General features: G+C 38.5%; 1 protein-coding gene across 1 annotated transcript in view; it reads right to left on the bottom strand.

Moving 5' to 3' along the window:
• Window positions 1–1,363: 1,363 nt before the first annotated feature.
• The window catches only part of LOC139745334 (solute carrier family 35 member F5-like), a 41,522-nt gene continuing 18,064 nt past the window's right edge, over window positions 1,364–24,821 (bottom strand). Inside the window, exons 5-13 of the mRNA XM_071655734.1 lie at window positions 17,935–17,991; window positions 12,681–12,814; window positions 11,747–11,828; window positions 10,274–10,361; window positions 7,678–7,844; window positions 5,968–6,127; window positions 4,083–4,173; window positions 2,560–2,756; window positions 1,364–1,793 (exon numbers count right to left, since the gene is read on the bottom strand). Of these exons, the coding sequence (XP_071511835.1) occupies window positions 1,703–1,793; window positions 2,560–2,756; window positions 4,083–4,173; window positions 5,968–6,127; window positions 7,678–7,844; window positions 10,274–10,361; window positions 11,747–11,828; window positions 12,681–12,814; window positions 17,935–17,991 (1,067 nt within the window). The 3' untranslated portion in view covers window positions 1,364–1,702. The remainder of the gene's footprint in view (window positions 1,794–2,559; window positions 2,757–4,082; window positions 4,174–5,967; window positions 6,128–7,677; window positions 7,845–10,273; window positions 10,362–11,746; window positions 11,829–12,680; window positions 12,815–17,934; window positions 17,992–24,821) is intronic.

A 24,821-nucleotide genomic window follows, 5' to 3' on the forward strand; every position in this document is an offset into this window, starting at 1 on the left:
TATTGTTTTTTCAGCCTTTTGTTTTCTATTGTTTTTTTTGCCAAAACTTGCTGCAGGCACTTTTTCAGGCTTATCTACACTAGAATTGATTAATTTCATTGGTTAAAAGTTGAAATAATCTAATTTTTATCAATTTAACCAAAGAACACAATTTGCATTGGATTTGCACACGATATCATGAATTTGAGCTGTTTTTTGGTTGACATGCATATGCAAAACATTACGTAACTTAAAAACGAACATCGCAAATTTGGTCGCAAATTTGGTCTCAAAATATGCGGGAGACTTCAATGAAAAAAGTCGTGAAACGACGCGGCAAAAGCTTTGCGCGTTGCGAAATCGTGGCGCGAAACGTCGAGGGGGGGGGGTCAATTTGACCCCCCCCCCAGTTAGAATAGGGTTAAACACGTTGAAGACTAGTCCCGAGTAATGAGAGTATCACAACCAGATGGAGTTTTTATGCTGAATGATGCGACCTCTAAAAATGTTTGGAGGTGTGGAGCTCAGCATGACCCTTTCTTCCCTTCCACTGACAAATCGTTTGCTCTTTGGATAAAAAAGACTGGTTGCACACATCTTGAATTGCAGTATTTTTGCACTGACGATTAACCAGAGTTGCATGTTTTGACCGATGGGCCATGGAGTGTGCAACCTTGCTGCTGTGTGGAAGGTCACTCCCAGCAGAATTTGGTCTGCATGAGGACTCTTCCAGGCATCTGAACAGTGAGAACTCGGACTCTTTGAAGTGACAATACTTCTTGAATCTGGTAACAATCAGATTTGCTGGTCATCTGCAAACCTTCCCAGTCATTAGGACGGTCAAGCCATTATTGTGAGACTCCTTACAAAAAAAGAAAAGAAAAATAAAGAAGATCCCACTGCCGATAAACTATTCCTCTCCCAGCCAAACATTTTCAAACCTTGGGTGAAAGCCCTTACATTTCCCTGCAGCTGCTTTTGTCATCTGAGAGTTACTGCTGTCAACCAAAAAATCTCTCACATCAAGCCCTACACCTACATTAAAAATAAGAAAACTCATTGAGGAAAACAGGTATATTGGTGCTTCAGAAGTTGTTGAATACCATGCAGTTGACACCATTGATTAAATCGTAAATGCAGAGCATCCCAAGCCAAACCAAGTTTGAGCAAATACCCCTCAAAATGTCATGGTGATGAAAATAAAAACAACTCAACTCTTCCTAGGATGTGATTGGGCAGGCATTGCCAATTTGTATCATTGAACATTTCATTTCTGATCATTCACCAAATAGATACTTATGGGTCTGAAGCTCCACAACTTACAGGCAAACTACTGGTACATAGTAGCCCTTTTGTTTTTTTCACAATTGTTACCAAAACCATATACCATCACACCCAACTAGCAGAAAAGGCTCTGGCTCACAACACGGTTCGTACTAGTTACAAAAAGAATGTACTGTACACTGAAAGTCTGTTTGTCACGACAGCATTTCCACACAGCGTGGGGACTACTCAGAAACATTAGAGCACCGCGAGCAAGACAGGGACGCCAGGTCCCCGACTGAGTCGTCAAGAGAGTTGGCTGAAAGGCGAGAGTGTCCAGAGTTCTACTCGACTGGCCGAGAGCAGTCTCCACGAGTTGATATATTATAAGAAGGCAGGAGGCTGTGGATCGCTGTCGTCTCAAGAGGGAGCCCCAATCTGCATGTGCTCACAACGCTTGCTAGCAGCAGTCCAGTCCGTTGCCGCTACCGTCCACACTGTGGAGGTTTATCAAGCTCTCCGACTGATCTTTATCATCAGCCGACGGTAACCTGGAATCGGAACAAAATCAGGAAATACAGTGAAACTGAACTGATGTGGGTAAATCTCACATGCTAACACGGTATCTCATACTGTTAAACCAGGAAGTTTTGCACGCATGAAACTTTCGTGAATTTCGTGAGGAACCAAGATTCGCAAAAGCAAAAGGCATGCAAAAGTTCTTGTCTACCCAATGCATTGAATGCCAGTGGCAATTTGAGAAAATTTCATGCACCTAAAAAGGCCATCAGCTCCAATTTGTGAAAGTTTCCTAAGGGGAATTTTTCAGGTTTTACGGTATACTCAATGTCATACTATGGTTGGAATGCAGTTTATAAATATGACTAAACAGTGCTGGTGCGTGTTTGCTTTCATTGAATAAAAATGCAGGTACAATTAGCCCATAACAGATCACTATAGACAAATCAAGCATGAACTCACTATGCTGCAACTTTTGAATGTATTGCCACTTTACACAGAACCTATGCCACAATATCCTATCACTTCCCCTCTATTGTATTTCTATCTCTTTTCATCAAAACAAAACAAAAAAAAAATTACATGATGAGCTTCATTGTATCCAGATGGGTACTATTGTAAGATAGAATACATGCCACAGACTTGCAGAAGATCTAGCCCGGGCAATATACTGTAGGCGCAAATATTCATATCTGAATGACACGCCTAAAAACACAACAACAACAAACTGTACATCGAATATAGCCCTCATGATAGAGTTGATATTCAGAAGGGGATGCCTTATTCGCTGTTGCCTACCTGACATGCGGCGTTTTCCGCCGACAGATGGTACAGATGGTGCAGAGTAAGCAGCTTAGTCTGTGGAAACAGAGGTAGAGACGCTTGATGAGTGCCCACGCTGGGTCCCAGTCATTGTAGTGGGTCAGCACTGCTATGACGATAAACGACAAAAAGACTGGCACGCAGCCTAAGATGAACGTCAGCGTGAAATCCGCCTGGAAGGGTGGGGGAGGGAGAAGAAAAAATTATTGAAATGGATAAATCTCTACAACATCTGTGTATAGCTATTCCTGCTGGATTTGTTAAAGGGATCGTACAGTTTTGGTTGAGACCTAATTTCAGGTTTCTAACATTTTTTGGTGAGATAATGAGAAACCTCTTATGAAATATGAAAGAGCATGTAATTCTATGAGGAATTCAACGTTTATTTGATGAAAATTGGTTTTGAAATGGCTGAGATATCCAAAAAAGAGCGATTCTAATAAAGTGTGGGACACACACTTTATTACGATCGCTTTGTTTTACTTTGTTTTCGGACGTTTCATTCATTCCAAACCCCATTTTCATCAAATAAACTTTGAATTCCTCTTAAAATGGTATGCTCTGTACTATATCATAAGTGTTTTCTTGGTATCTCGCAAAAAAGTTAAAAGCCCAATTCTCATCTCCACCAATACTGTACTATCCCTTTAACCTTTTCTGAGCCAGGGACTTTGGATGGTGTGTACAACCCTATGGGGTTTTCTGCACCAATCTGCACTCAATACATACAAAGGATTACAACCACAGACAGTGATAACCACCTGTGGACTACAGCAACTCACATTACACCAAAGTCCTTGGGTCTGGCAGTTTTCTTTCGATACATCAAAATTTCCCTTCTTATATCTGAACAGATTAAGTGTATAAAGCTATCTAGCTGATAATTTTGGGCCCTGAATTTTACTTTGTTGTATCTGAAATTTCGTTATAACCATGATCATTGTAACAGGAGTGCACTGTACCAGTCCAGGGGTGTTTCATATTTAAAAGCTGCTCATAAAGTTACAAACAACTTACGAGTGACTGGTGATCAATTCTGATGTGCTATACTTATCAGAATTTCCATAATTCAGCACAAGAACTGATCACCAGTCGCTCGTAAGTCGTTCGTAACTTTACGAACATCTTTATGAAACGGCCCTGCAGAACTTATAGGAACATTAAGGCAACCGTTGGGAGTGAGCCTAAGTGAGCAGTACCCAAAGCCGAGATGATTTTGGTTTTTACTCTCACCCGTTCAATTTGTACTATAAATAACTCAATGCCTCTCTATTTCTCTCTCTCTCTCTCTCTCTCTCTCTCTCTCTCTCTCTCTCACACACACACACACACACAAACATGAGCACGAACAACTCTTGAAGCACTCTACATTCTGTAAACCACATTGTAACCAATATTCAAGGGGGTGAGGCTAGGGGGTGAGGCTAGGGGGTGGGGCTAGGGGGTGGGGCTCAGGGGTGGGGCTTGGGGGTGCGGCTAGATGAAAAGGGATGGCTCACCTTATTGTAATAGATGTCCACTACCACCGACATGGGAATGGTCAGACTCAGGGACAGAGTGGCGATCAATGATGACGTTAGAAAGCAGCCCCTGAATAAAAACAAAAATTTGTCAACAAAGTTATGTTAGCTGGCTGTGATGAGGACAACTGATCATAATTTCATAAAGCTCTCTGCACAACCAGGTACTGAGTACCAAGGTAAACTCCTCCTTCTTTTTCTTTTTAATACACCACTGTATATGGCATATATTTTGTGAGGTTTTTATTTTTGTGAATTTTGCAAGTCAGGTGCTATTCACGAATTGAACAACATGCCAAATACTCACTCTGATCCTGACATTTATTTTTGTGAATTTTGCAAGATAGGTGCTATTCACGAATTAAACAACATGCCAAATATTCACTCTGATCCTGACGTACATGCACTAAGCATGCATGCATGTAATGGTACGGTACTTCGTACACAATAATACAGTTTAGCAGGCCTGCAGTCCTGGCACGCCTACTGTGAGAATGGATGAATGAAAGTAAGTGAATGATACTGATTTCTCCATCCACTGCTGAATTCTGTGATTGCAAATCTAATCACTCACAAAATTTAGCCAAAAAAAAAAAAAAAGCTGCTTAAAACAGATCACAGATCGACTGTCAACACAGCCAAGCTTGACATTCCAATTGGCCACCATTTCAATCTCCCTAATCCCTCTCTCACCAACACGATTCTACAGGACATCAAATCTTTTTGGCACTCGTCCAGACACAGTCCGAAACAGCAGAGAAAAGCTCTGGATGAGACAACTTCACACATTCCAACCCCATGGTCTCAACATCCAGGGGGGAAATGACTAATATATTTTGTGTCATTCCTTACTCTATGCATTTTATGTACACCTCTTATTCCCGGTCTGCTCCTTCCCCGTGTTAATTTCCACATACACACGCATGCTTGTATTTGTTTGCGTTTACATTACATGTATATATTTCTCCCTTTTTGGAATTTTGCTTTGTCTTGGTATTGATCCACTCCTATAGTTTGTATTGCCTTTTTAAAACATATATCGTCGCTGGAGCGACAAGACCTCGTATCTACAAAATGTCAAATGTTCAGGAGAGCCAAAAAACATGGCGGCCAAAGCACTATAGCGAATGGGATAGCATTTCCTTTAACATGCCGTGGTGGCTTCATTTTTGGAATAAGACAGTTGGGATTTGGACAGGACATCACTTCACCCATTATTTGACCATTACTCCAAAACAGTCATTTTCACCAAAATTTCAGATACAAGGTCTTGTCACCCCAGCGACAATATACTTTGATATGTTTTGTGCTTTGGCAGGTTTAGGGTTGCTGTTTGTTCAGCCATCCCCCCCCCCCCACCCCTCACTCAAGCTGTTGCTTTTTCACTCTTTTCCTTTTCTTTATCCTTCTGTTGTTCCTTATCTTGTTTGATGTTGCCTCCCTATTCATCTTCGTCCTTCACAGGCTGCCTCTATGATCATTAGGATCATCACTGGCTCACCTCTGCCTTTTGTTTGTTCACCCACTGGCTTTAATCCCCCCCCCCCCCCCCACCAAACTTAATACCTGTTTGGCTTGCTGCCTTTGACTTCTAACCTACCTCTTTTGTTATCATTGTTTGACACTAGGGTGTCCTGTGAGACGGCCACAATATCTATCACACATTCACCATATATGTATATGAGCATGGGACACCGCAGTCATGGCGGATCATGGTGCCAAGTCAGATCAGTGTACCATTATACAGTACACCTTAACATAACAAAGGTCCTCCCTGTGGGAACCCTTCCATCTATATCACTAGGCGTGGACGATGGTGGAGTTTGTTTTCTCCGGCGACAAGTGTGCCGGAGGTTCCACTCACCACAGCCAGAGAAACTCCGACAGGACGGTCCCTATTAGCCCGTTGACCGCCAGGTAGATCCAGACCCGCGAGGACGGGAGCTGGAAAGGCTCAATACTGGTGTAGTGCAGGATCACCACTCCTGGCCAGATCATTAGGAAGTTGAAAAGGCCGACAAAACCTGCAGGCACGGGACAAAAACGGGAGTTTGAAACATTCACAATACAGAAGCCCACAATCATTTACGATGATGCAGGCCATCACAGAAAAAACAATGTTATGTCAACAAAAATGACAACAGCATTATGGTGCCTCTAAAGATTAAACCATTTGAAGGAATACACAGATGCTACACACTTGACACAGTATACTCTCTTCATCAGAAGTCACATTTCTTGGCGTGGAAAAAAAAAGAACCGATACAGTTAAGTCAAATCCAAAAGGGCCCAAGAAAACCTTTCGACTCGTGTGAATTTTGAGGTTCCCAGGCGGGCTTGAGGAGCTTGCCCAGGCAGGTGGTGCTGCCCTGGACTGGATCCACAGCTTGGATATCAACCTATCAGGCTAAAACCCCTCACCCACTCCGTCGTTAAGAATTTTGACTTACGCAGTAGATCGACGACCAGCGCAGTGTTTCATCAACGTTTGTCAGCGCTGACAACTGTCAGCACTGACAATTTCAGCAAAATCCTTGGTTTTGATTGGCTGAGATGCTCTGGTCACTGACTGTTACTATGGTGATTCAAGTTGTCAGCGCTGACAAACGTTGATGAAACACCCCCCAGGTAGGGTGAGGATTCGTGTGTAGTCTGAGTGGATCAATCTTCATTTGCTGCCCAACAGGGTGTATTCCAAAACCACAAATACAAACCTTGTTTCATCCGTCAGCGAATACATGTACTGAAGGGTACGCTCATCAGTACTGTATATGCCAAATATTTCTTGAGGTTTTTATTTTCGCAAATTTTGCGAGTCAGGTGCAGTTTGCAAATTCAAAGACACGCGAAAATATTGATTTTGATCCCGATATGAATGTGACGTGCACGTTTACATTTCTACGTTCGGTACTGTACTCAACGATCGCGATTTTAACCTCTTGTGAAATCGTCGCGAAGTCACGATTTTGTGAAAATTTAGACTCGCTTAACATATGGCATAAGTAACCGCTGACTCCTGTTGAGATTCTTTGGCAGTGTTTACACGTGTACTTTCATAGAGATCAGTGATAAAGCGGTACACAGTTTGTTACAGAGATTCTTGAATATATCTGAATCGGGCCAGCCTTACCACTCCACGGTATCCCTGTGCTACCAGGGGGGCATTTCATGAAGCATTTTGTCCGACAATGTTGTCCGACAAATTTGCTCTCAGCCAATCAGATGCAAGGATTTCAGTAGCTTATAACAGTTTGTCAGAAAAATATCAGACCAAAACGCTTCATGAAATGCCCCCCCCAGGTCTCATTCAGGTAGAAATTTTCGACTTATCATGTCTTTTGACATGCGTGAGGTCAAACTAGGCAAGGCTCGGTGTATTTCATGGGTTCCAACTGACATAGCTCATGGCACAGCTTTTATAGTATGGATACATCTGGTTCCTTATACATGTAAGTTTACTGAACATCAGCTATTGCCTTTATAGTAATAACAAACACACTCTACATCACTGCGCTCTTCCAATTTTCGGCACTCTTGGTCCACCTGCCCCTAAAGAGAAGAAAGAAATACTCACCAAAAAACATAGGAATGTCAATCTTGTCCTCGTGATCCACTTTCCGCTTGAATGCCACAAGGTACACTGCGTAGAAGAAGGCGCCCCCTAGTGCCCACAGGGAGCCAAGTTTGATTTTGTCTTTCTGGTTGTTATCTGAGTAACTTACCATAAATATTCCCCCAACACTGGAAAAAAAAAATAAAATGCATGAAGTATGTAAGTAAGGGCAATTGTGGCTCTCCTGCTGAGGGAAATCCTACACAATTTCATCTTTAGCTTTCAGTTTCAATGCGATGTGTTGCCACACCTACACTTCACTCTCAAGTGTTCAATTCAGTCTCTTAAACTGATACTATGTGCCAAACAAGGATTAGTAGACATACATCTGAGAGCCTATACCAGCCTTAACTAATAAACTGCATATCGTCGCTGGGGTGACAAGACCTTGTATCTGCAATTTTGGTGAAAATGACTTTTTTGGATTAATGGTCAAATAATGGGATAAGTGATGTCCTGTCCAAATCCCAACTGTCTTACTCCAAAAATGAAGCCACCACGGCATGTCAAAGGAAAGGCTATTCCATTCGCCACAGTGCTTTGGCCGCCATGTCTTTTGGCTCTCCTGAACAGTTGACATTTTGTAGATACAAGGTCTTGTCGCCCCAGCGACGATATGGGTACTTGAAATGCACTTATGTTCACAGTTCCTTTCTGCTGTATTTAACATAAACATCCAAAGATACACACTCATAAAATAAAGGAATGACATTAATACTTCTTTCTTCTTTTTCCCTCTCTCTCTACATCTTTTTCTCTATTAACCCTAACCAGGCCGGGCTTTTTGGCCTGTTCTGGGGGAGGGTTGATTCAACGCCCCTCCGAGATCTCGGCCGTCAATCACGCAATCGCCCTGAAAATTGACACATACATTACCTGTTGCGTAATCTATAAAACTATTAAAGAAAAAATTGTATTTTTCATTTTCTATATTTTATATTAATTAATATGCATAAAATCATAAATTTTGCTCTAATTCAGAAAATGAAGCTAATGGCATCCTAATTTTTGGTGAATCTATTCCTTGTAGCATTCCTAACAATGTACTTGAAAAAAACATCTGGTATCAAAATTAATTTCTTATGTATTCTATTGTTTTATGAATTTCTTATGTATTTCTTGTTTTTTGACCTTTTGGTTTTTTTTCCGTTCTTTTTCCTCAAAATTTATTACAGAACCTATTTCAAGCATAATTATGCCAAAATTAATTGATTTCAGCCATTGAAAGTGAAAATATTCATATCTTTTTGAATAAGGTGAGAAAACTCTACTTGCATAGACTTTGTACACAAAATCATGATTTTTAGCCATCTTCGGTCTGACAAGCATGTATAATAGGTTGTGCAGTGTCATAACAGTATGTCCAATTTTCGCGAAAATGGTTTCATAAGATGTGCGAGACTTGAAAGTAAAAAGTCAGCAAGCGGCGTGGTCAAAAAATTCACACGGCAAAATGGTCGTGGAAAATGTCGAGGGGGGGTTGGTTCAAAGCCCCCCCGGCCCTTTTAAGGTTAAGCAATTCATCCATTAGCATATTCATCTATCTATCTATTCAATTACTTTAACCCGTTCAGGACAAGTCCCGAGTATACTCGTCTATGGGTGTCTATGAGAAATGCGTGTTGTAGCAAAATCGAACCATCCTCAACGGGTTAATACCATCTGAATATCTACCTTTTTTTTTAAAGTATGAAGAAAAAATATCCCATGCAACTCTTCAGAGAATTCCTGTCCTATTATAAGTCAGTCTTTTCAGAAAGACTGAAATCTGATTAATATAACAGTAAATATTTGGTCAAAATGAGATACTAAGGAAGTTATGAAATTATGAAGTTTCGCTTATCTCTGCAGAACAGTGAGTTCTCGTAAGTTGATACGAAAATGCAAATGAGAAAACTGATGAATTGTCATCACCTCACAATTCTCCACTGATTGTGTACAAAGGAAAAATCATGAAAATTCAATGTTTCTGCTATCAAACTGTAAAACATGTTATTCCTGGTTAAATAATTTCAGAATTATGATCAGCTAAGATGTATCAGGATTTGCGACGGGGTACATGTATATTAGTGTTTCAATAAAAAACAAGAAGTTCCAAAATTCTATATACTAACTAAAAGGCAACTTAAGAGGGGATGACATCATCACTCCACTATTTGCATATTCTTTTATTATTATATTCTTTATTCGCTTCTTACAAAGCACATATAGTATATACAATAAAATATTCCGAAAAACATGCAGATACAATGTATAGACATGGATACAGAAATGAAATATTTAAAAAAAAATAAAATTAAAAAAAAACACACACACACTTAAGTCTAAAAATGCCCTCAGGGAGATCCATATTGACTGTTCAAGATCTCTTTTCTGATAAACTTCAAATTGTCATAACTTCATTACCTTCCATCCAACTTTGACCAAATTTTCATTGTTTTGCTAAGAAAATTTCACTCCTTTTTTCAGACTAACTTCCAACTGCACTGGAATTCCCCTTTAAGGCCTATCAATACTGAAGAATGTGTTAGGGAATTGCAACCGCTTTTTTTCTCACCTTAATAAGACTGCAACTAATTTAGTAAGAGTGAATTTATCTCCAACAGAGCTTGGAAACAGGGCTGCAAGAATGACGGTAAATAAACCTGGAGGAGGAACAAGAAGAAAAAGTCAGAGAAAGAAAAGTCATGTACATTGTCTACTTCACAAACCTTCAATTCTGTAACTTCTACAACTAGAAAAACACTCTGAAAGCGCAGACCTCCGCCAAGCGTGCAGCCCATTTCCACCCGCACTAATCTTGTTCTTCCACAGAGATCAGTGATTTCCACCCATACGTACTGCATTGTGTGCTGAAAGCCGCCCTATTTCCCAATATAGAAGCCTTTGTTACATCATAAACCTTCAGCTGCACAGTGCGCCTCGCCCTAGCAGAAACTAGAGCACGCGCTTTAGTGCGCGCATGCAAACCTCAAATACGCGCAGCCTGAACCCCCAAGTTCATTGACCCTACCTGCCAATATATCAAAAATCCTTCATAAATTCCAAAAAAATTCTCGGATCACTACCAAAAGTTAATCGTTTATCATTTGTGTCATTCTCAACCTTTCCTGCAAGTTTCATCCCAATCCGTTAACTACTTTTTGAGTTATTTTGCACACGGACAAACGAACTAACTAACAAACAAACAAACCAACGGTAACGAAAACATAACCTCCCCCCTTGGCGGAGGTAATAATAACTCTCCATACCAAGCCCAATTAATTATTGCTTGTTCAGTATTCAGAATTTTCACTTTGACTTTTTTTTTCTCAAGTTGCATCTTCTAATCGCTATAAATGTGACATGACATCTTGAGCTTACATTTTTACAATCTGAGCTTGATAGTAAAGGAGTATTTTTGCAAAATACTTCCAGAGGAGAAAGCATACAAAGAAGAAAGCTTCATCATGCATCAATGAGCAGTAATACCAAAGTAATATCAAAGTAATACCAAAGTAATATCAAAGTAATACCAAAGTAATATCAACGAGCAAGTAATACCAGTATATCAAAGCTCAGTGCTTGATTTCAGTTGTGTGTAAATGAAGACTATGATCATGTTGACCATTCCTACATTGACTCTCTATGTAAGTGCTAAATTTGTGTGCACAGAACAGATTTCCTTTAATTTGACAGAAAACCTACTAATCTCCTTTGTTGCAACCAATAAAGAATTACATGTGCCAAATCTTGCACAATTATGCAAATTTTCTTCAATTTCATACCTGTTTTCATTACCTAATTTTCCACCCATTTTTTTTTTCTTTAGTCTTGGTCTTTCTATCTACTGCTCTTGATCAAATAATTCAGAAACACTTATTATTTGCACATGATTGCAAAATTTGAAGGCAACACAAATTTGGACATGATCTCAGATACCCCTTGTGACCAAATCCTAGCCATGATTTCTCTCAAGTCATCAGTAAACTTGTTGGCTACCATTAGGATTTCCAAATGGTTCTGCATGACACGGCAGCCTGTGGCTTACCTGATGTTGACGATAGCGTGTTCACGATTGCCATCTGTGTGTCGTCTAATGCTTCTTGGTATGCAAAGTTGGCCAGAAACCACTGAGATATATTTATATCAAACAGGGAGAAAGAGAGAAAAAAAAAAACTAATGGTTAAAAACAACATCACTCATTATTGTACGATCACCCTTCCTGCTTTTCTTCAAAACCATGTGCGCACGATTGCCGAGCATGCTTCAGATTGGGCTGCTGTTGTTGTTGCTGTTGTAATTGCTGTTCTTGCCATCGTTATTGTTGTTGGGAATTACAAAAAGGCTAATGGCCCTGGCACAATAAGACCTTCAGGACTGTGTGATAGAGTTTTATAAGTTTTCATGGACCTCTGCACGTACATGAGTTTACCCATATCGACCCGTACTATTAAAATATATATCATATCATGCATGAACCATGCATTATCTTTTGTGAAAATTTTTTGACCCATGGGGGGGGGGGGGGGGGGAATAAAATCAGTATCAAGCAAATGAGTTACAATCCATACTAGCCTGTTTGCCAATGTTCATTAGATGCAGTAGGAAATGGACAGTGACATTCAATATATTCAAACATCAAGAATTTGAAACGCACGCTCAGCAGTTATTTTCTGGCTATCTTTGGGAGGGTATTGAGCCAAATTCCATAAACCCTACTACGGCAGTGGATTGTACGAGATCACTACTTTCGCATTGGTCAACAATAAATAATTCTCTTTTCACACTGATTGGTAGAACATATGAAATGAGAGAAGGGAGGGGGAGAATATCAGCTAGACAATTACTAATGTTAAGGAAGTGTAAAAGCCCCATGGGAAGAAATACATAGTAATTGTCTTGAGTGACATTAGGGATGAAAAAAAAATGCAACCCAAAGTCTGGAAGAAAGGCTAGTCCATCAGGCAAATCTCAAACTCACCACTATGCAGAACATGAAGCTGATTTTGGCGACTTGAGGAATGGTGAATTTGCTCGCCTGTTGCAGGTTTTCCTTGGCCCTGAGCGTGGCGTTGTACGACAATCTGGCCATCATGGCTTCATCAGCTATTGACTCTATAGAGTGCAGTGCACAAAGATTGGAAGGCAACAGTGGGGACGCATCATAAACAGTGGTGCCACATAAGAAAGTACATGTAGGAGTCATCCGTGATCACGCTTGAGCAGAAATTATCTTAAAAAGGAAAAGATGTATCCTTTAAAGCATTTTGAAAGATCTCATCTTGAAATGTGCCTATTTCAGCTTTTGGAAAAATCTGTTTAAAGTACCATTATGACTAAGTATAGTCTCTCAGTTTAAAGGACAGTAGGATCAGTTTGTTTCAAATGTCATATTTTACACATCAATCAGAGCAAAGACAAAGCACGATTTTCAGATTTTTTTCTCTCTCTCTGTTCAACAAATGGTTTGCACCAAAATCCAAACAGAAAATTTTTCAAAGAATGAGGGGAAAAAAAAAACATGTTGTGACGTTTAAAGGAGAAATGGTTTCAGTCACTACAATATTGACCATGCGCAGGATATCTCTGTTTCATCCACAAACTGATAAAATATTTGTGAAGGAAGGACATCTCAACTAAGTTAAATTTTGAAAAGTAGTCACACTCGATAATTTTCATCTTGAACTTTCACATTCTATTAACCTTTTCTTCCAAGTCCTATCTCAATTAGACTTTGCGTGATTTCACTTTATTACAATCAATTAGATTGTAAAGTGGAATGTCACTCGCGGCTAAAGTTTGGTAAAGTCTTAAGGAGCTTTTTCAAAAGCTGAGGGATATAGAATCTTTAATCCTTTGCGTGCTTTGAATGCTGATTGGAATCCCACAGCCTTGTAAACACTGTCTACAGCAGGGATGCCAGTTAGAATGAAAGAGAAGGCCTGAAATACATCTACATGAAGCTCCTTTGTACACGAAAAAGCCTGAACTTTGAAAATGCCAGGGCCTGAATTCAGGCTTTTGCCTGAAAACTGGCATCCTTGCTACAGTCCTTGGCACAGAATGGGCTAATTGTAGTTTCAATGGCATTTACAGCAGATGAGATATTAACTAATTAGTTTAAAGACATTTCCACTCGATGCAAAGCTAGAAAACTAAATGACCAAAAAAAAAAAGACATGTTACCATCATTTCCACAGGATAACGGTGCACAGAATTGCATGTCAACTAACAAGTCAAATGCCACGTTCTGAGCTGGCAAGTAGCCAAGGTGGTGTATATGATGTGTGTATTTCTACCCATCCCACGCCCCCCCCCCCCCCCCACCACTGTTTATTTTGTTGCAGCTGGAATCAAACACGAATCATACAATATACCCAGCGCTGTATATACCACAAGACCCAGGTCAGCACATCACAAGATCAAAATCACATGTATGACCTTGTCCCTCCAAAAAGGGGTGGGTTTGGTCGGTACAGCATAAAAAACACAGGAAGGTACAATATTCCTCCATGGTATACCAATGAGGTACAACCTGCAATGGCCATTGCTGTGATTTTATTTGTGAAAAAAAATGAGGGAGGGTAAACTGGGATACTGTAGTTAAAAAAAAAAAAGTAGTGATTGCATGCCAAACTTCTTTAGCCTGGGCTCCATAGTGATTTTGTTTCTTTTATGCCTCAGAATAGCTCTGGCGATGAAAACATACATACAGGACTACAACATGTATCCAAGAAATGCTATTCAAACTCTCCCTTGTCTCCCTATTAAACATGAAGTCTCATGCATACTGTTGGTCTTTGGTCTGTGATCTTTTTCTGGACTATAACAAAACTTATTTTCATAGAAATAAACAGTAGTAATAAAAATGTAGTTTGCATCAAGAGCAGTTTATTTGTCTAAGCTTCATTCATCTGTACATGCTGGTGAAAGTTGTTTTATTTGACATGATTGTGAAAGGGAAGTCAGGCTATATTATGCTCTTTAGAGGGGGATTCCCCCAAACCTTTCTTGCCTTTTACTAGTAGTTAGTAGTACATCATAACATGTGGCATAAACATTATCACTGCAATAGACACCTACTATTGGCAAGGTACTGTGTCTGCCAAATAGAATTTGGAAAGTATCCGTGAAAGTGACATTGAGACTAAAGAAAAAAGAGATAGTCAAGTATGATAAAGGTTCTCAGTACTTCCCAGTGCATAAAGATGACGATGACAATGATTATATCTGGAGTAATTATTTTAATACATGCAGACTATTGCAGTGCTTGTGCTTACGGTGTGTATAAGTACTTAATAGCCATGATTCATAAACTAAAAAGCATGAAACTCTTTTCATCTGGCACTCAGCATATATGTAGACCTATACTGTAAAAGTGGAAATTTTCGCAGTGTTGAAATTTTCGTGCATTTCGCGCAACCAGAAGCTAGCGCGAAAATAAAAGCATGTGAATATTTTTGCGTGCCATATGTTCCAGTAGTTGATGTCTTGATTCCCCGGAATTAAAAACATGTGAAACTCTTCTTACCCGGCCATGCCCAAAAAATTAGTCGCACGAAAATATCCGCTCTTACAGTAGTCTATAATTCCCAGGCAAATCCCCACAGAATCCTTTGTGACCCCAACTACAGAAAATTATGTATAAACCACATTTGCGCAAAACTAATTTGTACACACTATCATTCTACAGCCAATGGGCAATACTGGCAATAATAATAAGAAAAAAAAATGAGAGTATTTTACCCTCATATGTAATCTATATGGTGTGATATGATATGATAATCAATACCCAAGCCTTTAAATTCGCAAGGTCAAGCATCCATGAATAGACTCATAGTACAAATGCACTTTATGTGGAAGTAGTTTATGACTTTTGTTGTTGTTTGTCTTTTTTTAATTTCACCTGTTCCTTTGTCTACTCAAGGACAGGAAACATGGACATTATGTCTGCAAATCACATCTGCCCTTTTGTCATGCACAGGTGCAGCATCATACCACGAGAACGTTACACGAGGGTATTATGTCCTGGACATTGACGGCTTTATGCCATTAAAATAAAGAAAAGGTTATATCAGTCAAAGAGAAGTTATCCTTGAACGAAGGCAGTGAAATCGTACCCACAGCTTAAAGGTCCAATTTACCTTTGGGAGCAGTGATTTAAAAATGCTCAAGATGTCATACTAGTATTTGATGCATACCACTGTGTAGGTCTGTTGTATTACAAAACATCCTGCCATGTGAATTTTTTACAATAAAGCCTAAAATAAAGGAGATATCAATATTTCTCTCAATAAACAATAACTGTAGATATTTTAGTATGGAAACATTGTTATCATAAGTATTGTTCACATTTTCTGTATTTGACAATATTTAACATCGATTATTCAAATTTTTACAGTGGCTGTTTCTATCCCTCACTCACATTTTAGAACTATTTTAAAGCACTCATGCTGGGTTTTTGTTTCATCTGCAAATGGTAAATTATGTCTTTAATATTAAACAAGATAAAAGAAAAAAGAAAAAAAATCTGAGCAGGGTGAGTCAAACACAGCATCAATATTATCTTACCACTTCCACATCATAATGGCTAACTACGAAAGTGGCGTCCTACCAGCATATTAATACAGCTGCAACAGTCATATGATTATGACATCAGGCAGTATCAAATATCCAATGCAGCTATGTATATTCAAAAAATAACCAAAAAAACAAAAACTTTTTTTTCGCAGTGACTCATCCTAAGGAGCAAAAACGTTTGATGTTTGTACGTGCATGCAATTTTCAACCCTCATTTGAATTTCTATTAAGAAAAAAAAAATCATACTTCTGGTCACTGTATACGCCAAATATTTTGCCAGTCTAAATTTTCGCGAATGGGGAATTCCCGACAATTTCACGAGTGGTTAGATTCACGATCGTGGAGTCCTGTACTGAACGGAGATAATGTACATGCGTAAGTCACATCCACATCGGGATCAGAGTCAATATTTTCATGTGTCTTTAATTTCGTGAATGGCACCTGACTCGCGAAATTCGCGAAAATAAAAACCTCACGAAATATTCGGTGCATGTTTCCAACAAAGTAATGAATGAATAGTCGATATGTAAACACTGGGCACTGATGTACATTGTATGATAATTCATGTACGAATCAGTAACTTTGAACAGACAAAAGGACATAATTTTGGATACATACAGATGCTTATAAAAGGGTGTATATGAGTTCTCCATCACTGGCAATTTAAAAAACATACATAGCTAGTCAACGACAAACCATCTCAAAAGATTTTCCTTCAGTACAAAAACATGTGACAAACCAATATAAAGTGTGCACTTACATAGTGGCTATTGTACCTTGCTTTCAGTTTTGATTTCATCATATGCTCTCAAGACACCATATTTGGTTTTTGATTTATGTTATACTTTTAATGAATTCAACTTTCACATCCAAAATATCACAAGAATAAATAAATGACTCGATCATTCTTGGTTTGATTGTTTTGTTGTCATTGTGGGGGGATAATTAATATAAATTTCCTCACTCTAACATCGGTAAATCTTTCATGATCTTCCATCATATTGCAGGTAAACAAAAAAAGGGGGGGGGGGACCTATTACCCATGATAAAAATACTGCAGAGATCAAAACATTGAGCCGTCAATGATACACTTAAAAATCAATATCTTTCGTCATCTTTCTTATCTCATCTCTTCTCAAGTACCACAAATACAATAAGCCAGTTCGTAGTTCTACTTTGCGCATGAGCAGAAAAAGGTCATTGGTACCAAAACGCGTGATGGTTTTTACATTCACGGAGATAAGCATCTGTCATATAATAATTATTCATGCAATCCTTGTGCCTGATACTTGTCATTACATCCACTTGACTGCAAACCTGGTATTTGGCAAAACAAATATAAACATGTTTTAATGCATTTAATACAAAACAAAGAAATGGATGCTTCCCCCCCCCCCCCCCCCCCCCCCCCCAGGGTTGTTTGGCAGACCATTCTGGTCACCTGGTCTCGCTATGCAAGATCATCCCTGGTTTGTCACGAATTTCATAAATTGTTACGCCGGGCAAACTTACCGGTACGCATTATGTTGCTTAAATTGAATATATGAGTGAAGTGCCTATTAAAACCAACTAAGAAAATAGAAAGGTAATTTGTACCAACGTTCACATGAGCTACTTACGAACTGGCTTATTGTATCTCCCACAGTTCACTCACCTGATAAGTGTCTGACTTCCATCAAATTGCTGAATCGTACTCTCCCGTTCAATGAGGCTGCGGGGGAAAGAGAGAAAAAAAACAAGAGAATTCGCAGTTAGGAGAAACCTTCGCGCTCCTCTCACATGACGCAAATTACCCTGCAGCTCATCGACGTCTCCACAGTCGCACATGAATGGGAGATAATTGAGTGTATGCACACTACAGGCTAAAAGTGACACTCATAGACTGCACAATTCTCATGATTAATTTCAGCAATGTTTTGAGGGGATTACCGCTGCATTCTCCACAAGAATTCTTCGCTCTTTCTTCCCACGTCCATAGCAGATGTCTGTAAAACCGTCCACTGTTCTTTCACATATTAACTTTAGAGGGAGTGCTTTAGATCTGAATTTGATGGCTCTGTTGAGGGCCGGCACTTCATATGAACTGAATTTCATTTCTGACACAATTTTGCTGCACGTACAGAGAGAGCATTTAAACATTTACTGTACTACACTGTACCAATACCTTTTCACGTATATACAGTACTGGTCATTGCAAACAGATAATGTACATTTTTGTACAATGGTCAACGATACTTTGAGATGTACTGGTACATTTAGATATTCCTTTTTCTGCATCATATTCTATCCATGTTTGGTTAAAATTTGTAGGCTATAAAAATTCCTTTTTTCTGCTTAACACAATATCAAAGTAAGCTTTATTATTGCACTTGGCCCATTCTCAGTAAAAGCGTGCAAATACGGAATTTTGGTGTCGCCGACATTCCATGACAGTTTGCGGTTCCCTGAAACCTATTAGATACTATTTAAATGTTTATAATATATCACGAGGACTTTATGTGTTAAAAATAAACACGATCAAATGCGGTTGTCTGCCTTTTTGTATAAAATTTTGCTGTTAAACTTCGTTAAGACCCCCAAAACGCAGTGTCGCCGGCTATTTCAGAATTATGTTTTATTGCTTCTCTCCGTCCACAAACACACTCTCCAAATATCATTTTCATGGACGATGAGCATATCATATGTGCTAATCACAATACTCGAAAAGTTCCAAAATTTTTATTGACTTCTTTTTTTATAGCCTTTTGAAACCTGTCGCCAAGTTCACCGCCAGATACGTTACCAGTTTCTTTAGTGTTACAGCATTGCGAAAATAACAAGACTATGCAATGACCCTGTGTATATGAAACCCTGAGGATATACTTCATACATTGCAAGTACTTAGAGTTTTTGTGCAACAGCTCTTTTTTGAGAATACGGTACAATGTTTGAAATATCGGTTTTCTACACTTTTATTTGGACAGATACGTGACATACTTTTCACGCCACCCACTGCGACAGATATTGCAATGTCAGACAAATTGTATATTATACATTACTCCTCGGAATGACGCATCGATTCAACATTAAAGTTTAGTACAAGTGAGAAATATTTGGTAGATATCGCTCTCATAATAATATGATCGACCATATACGTTACCACAGATACGTTACCCCAGATACGTGACCGAATTTTGCTCATTGGTCTTGTATTTCTGGGGATCAAATCTGGTCAAAATTCATCCCTACACATTACATGTTTCGTTTTGTTGGACCTCAGGATTATATTCTTACACCAAAAGGACAGAGAGGTGAAAAGATCAACACTTCCACATGATTTTTCTTTCTGCGTCAGTGTCTCACAACTTAATGCCAAGTTTTCCGACAGATACGTTACCACATAATCAAAATGCTGAAAAGAAATTGTAAATGTTTTTACAAACAAATCGTTGTGTGCTCATAAACTCCAAAGTTCTATTTTATAAAACCCAGCCACTTTCATATTCTATGCAACAACTTTGAACGTTTATTTTACAAGACGAAGCTAAGATTCAGCATATCAGTTTTTTGCTTTTCAGATTTAGCAGATACGTTACGTATAATTCAGGGCACCCACGGTGACAAATAATGTTATGTAAAACAAAGTGTTCATAAAACAATTCTGCATAGAATGACGCTTCCATAAGAAATTAAAGTTATGTTCAAATGAAGAATATTCAGTAGAAATTGCTCTGTAACTTCACCGACAGATTCATTTACGGTACGCCAGATACGTTACCAAACTTTGAAAGAGTAAAAAGTAGTTTATGAAACGTTTCCGAGAAAAGTTTCAGTGTTCTGTTGCATATTTATTCTAGTGTTTTTCAACATATGAAGAACTACTCAAGATTCATTGATAAGTTGAACAATTATTTATTCATTTTCATTAAAAGGGATGAGCCAAATACGTTACCATAGGTCAAACAACTGTTTAGCATATCGAGTTCATAGAGACTGTACCTACTTCCTTCTAAATGCCTACAAAATATATTTTTTAAACCTTGTTTGCATTATCCATCAAAACTTAATGAATATTTTATAGTCAGATGGATAAATACATTCAGACGTAAGATGAGAATATTCTGTGAATGAAGAACTCAGCTTTCACATTTAGGGCTCTTTTCCACTACATTTCATAGTTTAAATATTACGTACAATGTTTAAAATGGTTAATTTGGGCTTACATCATTCATTTTTACATCAATTCATGAGGTACATAATTAAACAGGTGATATTTATCAATTCATACACAACTAAAATTATTACTTATATTTTACCAGATACGTTACCAAAGGTGATTCGATGTTTTTCAATAGTTATTTCCCCAGGAAAGCAATTCATATTTGTTTCCTGTGAAATTCCAAATTGGATCGTTCCCTTTGCATGATTTGTGGGATTCGAAATTTTATTTGTAAGCGAAATTTGCTAAAAATACAAAGTGAATCTTAAGGTTATATATCATTTCAGCAAAAAGCATATTTCAACCTACCACACAGAAATAATTTCTACCAGTTAGCAAGGGATGACAACATCTTTACCTCTTGAAAAACCCCAATATCTTTAGGGGGGACAGATGTCTTTTCCTACACAGAAATTGGATCAAAACAATAAATTTAATTCAGAGTTAGGAGTCCATTACAACATGTAAATTTGCGGTAACGTATCTGATTGGTGATCAAAAATCATATATGATGCTCTATTTCAATTCATTTTTACTCAATGAATGGCCATCATTTAGAATGTTCCACTTTTTGTTTCGTATTGGACCGGTTTTGAAGTTTCCGAAAACACATCTTTGAATGTATTACTTTGTGGTTGATTTTTCGGTTTTACTCACATGGAATTGAACACTTAATCTGAGAATGGCCCACTTGTACTACAAGAACTAATTCAAGATAAATTGAAACTTCATTTTGTTTCTGACAACTACAGAACGATTATGAATCACCCACAACAATAACAAAACATCTTCTATATAATTTCCATCATCCTATGCCATCAATGAGGGGAAATCTACACTGCATTTACAGAACAAAAACAAAAGCATTTCATCAGAAATGCAATCCTCATCAAGCACATATCTAATGACGTTTAAACACATAAATTGCTTTCTATGGCATAGTTTCCATATTACCACACACAATCTCCACTCTTCACTGAGTATTGCTTGAGAGAAACTGGCCATCTATTAAAGTTTGATCATCCCCAGGCTAACAAATAAATAGAGAAAACACTCTCCATCAGAGGATAAGGCCTCTGCTCAACGCTGGAGTGCGCAACAAAGTATCGACATCCACAGCAATGCCGGAAGCACAGTACTACAGACATACAGTGTAGGAGAGCATGTTTTCATCGTATGCCATACATACGGTGAATGACCTACATTTTGTACAAGGGGCCAAGATCAGTTCCATGACATTTGCTCCTGTGACAATTGCTCCAATGAACTATCTGCGTGCTATGCCAAACATGAAACCTACCCACAAACATAACCCTAATCCTAATCCTCACATCAAAGTTAACCTAAAACTCTATCACAACCCTACCCCTATCAAAGTCCTTGGAGAAAATAATACCGGAGCAATTGTCGCAGGAGAAAATGTCATGTCACCACCACGATCGAATGGTTGGCACTTGGTTAAAATCTCAAAGGAAGTCATACAATTGTACACTGCTTGATGACATTTCTGCAGCGCTTGACTGTAATGTTGCTTGTGTTAATCCTTCCTTTGCACACCCCCCCCCCCCAAGTTCACAATTTCCCATGGCAGTTACTGTATACGGCATACCAATAGTAAGACTAAGTGTTTTGCGAATCAGGACTTCTCAACAATTTCGCGAGTGGTGCAATTCATGATTGTGGAGTACGTACAGTACTGAACGGAGAAATGTATGCAGAGTGAGAGTTAACATTTTTGCATGTTTTTAAATTTCCAAATAGCACACGATTCACAAAATTTGTGAAAATGAAAGCCTCGTAAAATATTCGGCGTATACAGAAATCAATAGTGTAAATAATGCTTTTTTTGTGGGTCTTTTTGTTTGACTGTGTTTTGAGAGGGTGTTCATATGCATACTGTTCATGCACAAGAACAGTACACAAAAGAGCACAGTAAGTCGCTGTTTCACGCAACAGCACTCTTCTTTGAGTAGGATTTCAGCATTTACTGCCACTCAATGATCAGCAATAACAATGGGATCTCATGCAAATGCAACCAAAGTGAACTTTCACCCTATTAAAGCAGACACGCTCATCACAACACGTACACAGCTTGTTCAGTTAAAGCAAAGCATCCACCACATTTAAAACACAGATTGGGCCGGTGCACCTGGTTTTCTGATTTTCATAGTGGGCGTGTGATACAAATCAAATATACTTCAATTCTATACAGAAGACCAGGGTGTACTAGTACAATGTGTACAACTAATAAGACCTGTTTTGGAAAGAGCAAGATGGGCTTTCACCGGAGTATTGGCAGAAAAGGGGGGGGGGGGGGGGGGGGAACCTCCCTGAAACCAAATCTGCATGATTAACATTTCATGTAGCAGCATGATTTGTTACTTGATCGCACAGTCGCTTTTCAAGTCTCATGGGCCCGAATTCACGAAGGTGGTACAAATAAAACCATGGTTTAAACCATGGACAAAAAACCAAGGAGCGCCAAGTGTTGCACGGAATATTTCATTACGAAATCAGTAATTTCGTTGATGAAATGATTATTTTGTAACGAAATGATAACATTTTGTAACTAAATGAACATTTCGTCCACGAAATGATAATTACGTTAGCGACACGGTCATTTTGTCGACGAAATGATTAATTTTGTAACAAAATATTCCGTGTAACACTTGGTAATGGCGCTCCATGGTTTTTGCCCATGGTTTAAACCAAGGTTTCATTTGTACCACCTTCATGAATTCGGGCCCTAGAGGCTATATTTTGCTGTAATCAGAGAAAGAAGAGGAAAATAATACATTACATCTGGGAGGTATTTTGAATAGTCAAATTTTACAACTGTATAATATCATATTTCTTCCCTAAAAATTCAGCGAAAAAAGACAAAGGCAGGCATAGAAGCTGCAGACATCAAAACCATTCATGTGATCAAATCCTGAAAACTGCTATTTAAAGAGTTTGATACATATGTTAATGTACCCATATGACCACAAACTGTGCAGTCACTGGCATTCAAATTATGCTGTACTCCCAGCATTTTCAGTACTGTTATGTAATTATATTTGTTTGATGTCCCTGAAACTCCTACCAACACAAGCATTTTGCCTTCATACTTTTGATGCACTGTTTAAATACTTTCTAAACATCACTGTATATGCAGGAGACTTCCTCCCATCAAATATGATACCAGGAATGATTTCCCGGGTCAGTCAAATTAATGCTCTTGGCCCAAATTTATGAACGTAGTCTGAAGGTCAAACACAGTTCCCATACGACTGCAGAAATTGTCTGTTTTTGCTGTGAGATGGAGATCTAGGTATAAAAAATTTGTGAAATGGCACTGTGATAACACAATTTCAGTTGGGTAACAATGGAAATGCTAAAATATCATTCAAAATGGTACAGCAAAAGTATCATAGCAATTTAAGAGTATTCGCAATCATGATTGCCATGCGATGTTTTATAATTGATTTCAAGCCAGAGCAGTATTTCTCGAACAAGAGTGCGAGCATGATGTGCAGCTTGCTAAGCATGCTAACAAGCTGCATGTGGTATAACTGCTAGGGCATGGATTTAATCGTTTTCGTTTCATTTCATTTCATTTCATTTTCGTTAATTCACTTCCATTTCAAATAAAAAATATAAAATGAAAACAATGCATACAATACACTTTATTAATCATCTCTTTTGAACAATCTGAAATTAAGCATTTATCTATTTTATTTACGTCGATGTAGGGCAATTTGTCAATCAGTTGCAATTAAGCCTTTGTTTAAAAGTCGATGTGAAATGGGAAATAAACAGAGAACTTTACAAAAAGGCTCAGAGGCCTTGATGGGGAAAAAAAAAGAAAAAAAAAGATCTTTTTGTGTAAGCCGAGTTACCTTTGAACAAATGAAAATCATTACATTTTATGCAATCATCACATACTAGTATTGTTCTTCCTACCCACTGCTGAAATTTTATATAAATCCATGGACTGTCATCTGTATGTGAGTTCCCAACATAGTCGATGGAGAGCATATCATATGCACTATGCATTGTGATGTCTCAACAGAATAAGACACACACACACACACACACACACACACACACATAAAATGCAAAAATATTGTGCTTCTTCGGCAGGAAATTGATCTCTCTATGTTCCGCATACTTCTAGTGTTTACTGTGGCGGAGTTAATGACTCAGTAAATTACAGAGCTCTGCACCATGCCCTCAGCATATCAGAATTTGGGGGGGGGGGGGGGATTTAAGAGAGGTGAAAAACAAAGCTTGTTTGTACACTCAAAAGCCACATAATACACACTGGCTCTACTGGAGAGTAGATGCTGTTAATATACCAT

The sequence above is a fragment of the Diadema antillarum genome, unplaced genomic scaffold (genome assembly GCF_040938485.1).
Source record: "Diadema antillarum isolate AM-2024a unplaced genomic scaffold, OU_Dant_1.0 seq00001253_RagTag, whole genome shotgun sequence".
Lineage (NCBI taxonomy): Eukaryota > Metazoa > Echinodermata > Echinoidea > Diadematoida > Diadematidae > Diadema > Diadema antillarum.